Source organism: Condylura cristata, unplaced genomic scaffold (assembly GCF_000260355.1).
Source record: "Condylura cristata isolate star-nosed mole 26May11 unplaced genomic scaffold, ConCri1.0 scaffold00015, whole genome shotgun sequence".
NCBI lineage: Eukaryota > Metazoa > Chordata > Mammalia > Eulipotyphla > Talpidae > Condylura > Condylura cristata.
Genome location: NW_004567116.1, coordinates 22,715,364 through 22,716,989, shown reverse-complemented (window position 1 = coordinate 22,716,989; position 1,626 = coordinate 22,715,364). Strand labels below are relative to the sequence as shown.

General features: G+C 29.1%; 1 protein-coding gene across 1 annotated transcript in view; it reads left to right on the top strand.

Moving 5' to 3' along the window:
* LUZP2 (leucine zipper protein 2) overlaps positions 1 to 1,600 on the top strand; it is a 258,272-nt gene extending 256,672 nt beyond the window's left edge. Inside the window, exon 12 of the mRNA XM_012725725.1 lies at positions 138 to 1,600. Within this exon, the coding sequence (XP_012581179.1) occupies positions 138 to 242 (105 nt within the window). The 3' untranslated portion in view covers positions 243 to 1,600. The remainder of the gene's footprint in view (positions 1 to 137) is intronic.
* Positions 1,601 to 1,626: the final 26 nt, after the last annotated feature.

The following is a 1,626-nucleotide window of genomic DNA, read 5'->3' as shown; positions in this document are numbered from 1 at the left end:
GTAGCATGAGTTTCTATAGAATATTTATGAAGATTAATATTGTAATTTAATTAATTTAAAATCTGTATTTTAATTTTCATCTTAGAATATATGTTTGCTTAGTTTCTCCTAATTGTTGCTTTTGTATTGTTTGACAGAAATTGCAAATTCCTCCTTGTACTGAATGCAAGATGGAAAAAAACCAGGAAAAGCAGTTAACCAGCTTTGAAGGGAGGGCAACTAGAGAAGATAAAATATTGTAAATATCAAGAAACTGTGTGAGAGCATTCATTTGCTATTGTCTTCATATACTTTTTAGATCACAGAGTTGATGAAAATACTAAATTTTTAAAGCATGCAAATTTTTCACAATTTTATGTAACTTTATAAGGTAGTCTGCCAATTTTCCAAAATATTCTAGACTAATTATGATCCTTAAGCAATAATATAATTAAAATGGATACCCACAGTCACAAGTAGTCATTGTCATTAGTAAATTTCCTAATATAAATTGATCTGTTTCAAACTGAAATGCAATATAACATTTATTTCTTCTGGCTAGTTTGGGCACATGTACATCTCAGATCTAATCTTTGAAGCCAATTGATAATATATAAAATGTGGAACCTCCGCTATTCGTACAATCCAAACTACAATTATATCACTTTGTTTGACACATGCAATTTGAGCCACTTTTCTCAAGGTTGAACTGAGTATATTGTTATTTGAGAATGTATCCTGCTGTATTTATTATTATGTTGTGACATGTCTAAAAATGTCAAAGCCATTCTGAATTAGTCGGCTAGCGGAATTTATTAAATCTGTTTGGTATGATGCAGACAAAATAATCTGGATGAATGACTCAGTGTCTGATATAATTGTTAGATCTCTTTGCATTTTATAGACATACCCTCTAGTTTTCTACTGGAATTATTCTAAATTAGAAATCAAGTTGTTGAAATGATTTTTGATAAGAAAGTTGATCTGAATTGTCTCTGGGATGTCAAGAAGGCTTCATAATGCAAAATATGCAAGCCAATAAAACTCATTTATATATGAGTTTTGATGAAAGTAAATAGCCATGTAGAAGCAATGAACACAATAGACTTGTACATTTTTGGAAACAAATGTGTTGTTAGAACCAAACAATGGTTAATATTAATCTTTGAAGTTGGAGTCAATATAGATCTATTGCTCATCCAATAAATGCCTTTCTGAATGATATAAAAGGAACTCACAAGCAAGAAAAATTGTCCTTGAAATGCTATTTAATTGACAGGATGAATATAGTTCAAACTTACTGACTCAAATTTAATGAGTTAAATGATCTGTTTAGTTTTCTGCACCAAATATACTCACATTTGTTGTTTAAACTCATTTTGCAAATGCAGAATGCAGATAAAACTATTGTTTTTATAGACTGGATTTGCCAAGCCACAATTAATACATTTGAAGCTATGTATTATGGCAGACTGCATTAGAAGATATTTAATAAAAATATATATTAATGAACTATATAATCAATTGATGAATTTAAGTTCTGGGTATGATGACACATCTTGGATTATAGTAAAAGAAAGAAAAACAGTGTATTCAAAGAAATACAGTGTCTTGGAGAAATGAAAAATTACCAATTAATGCTAAAAA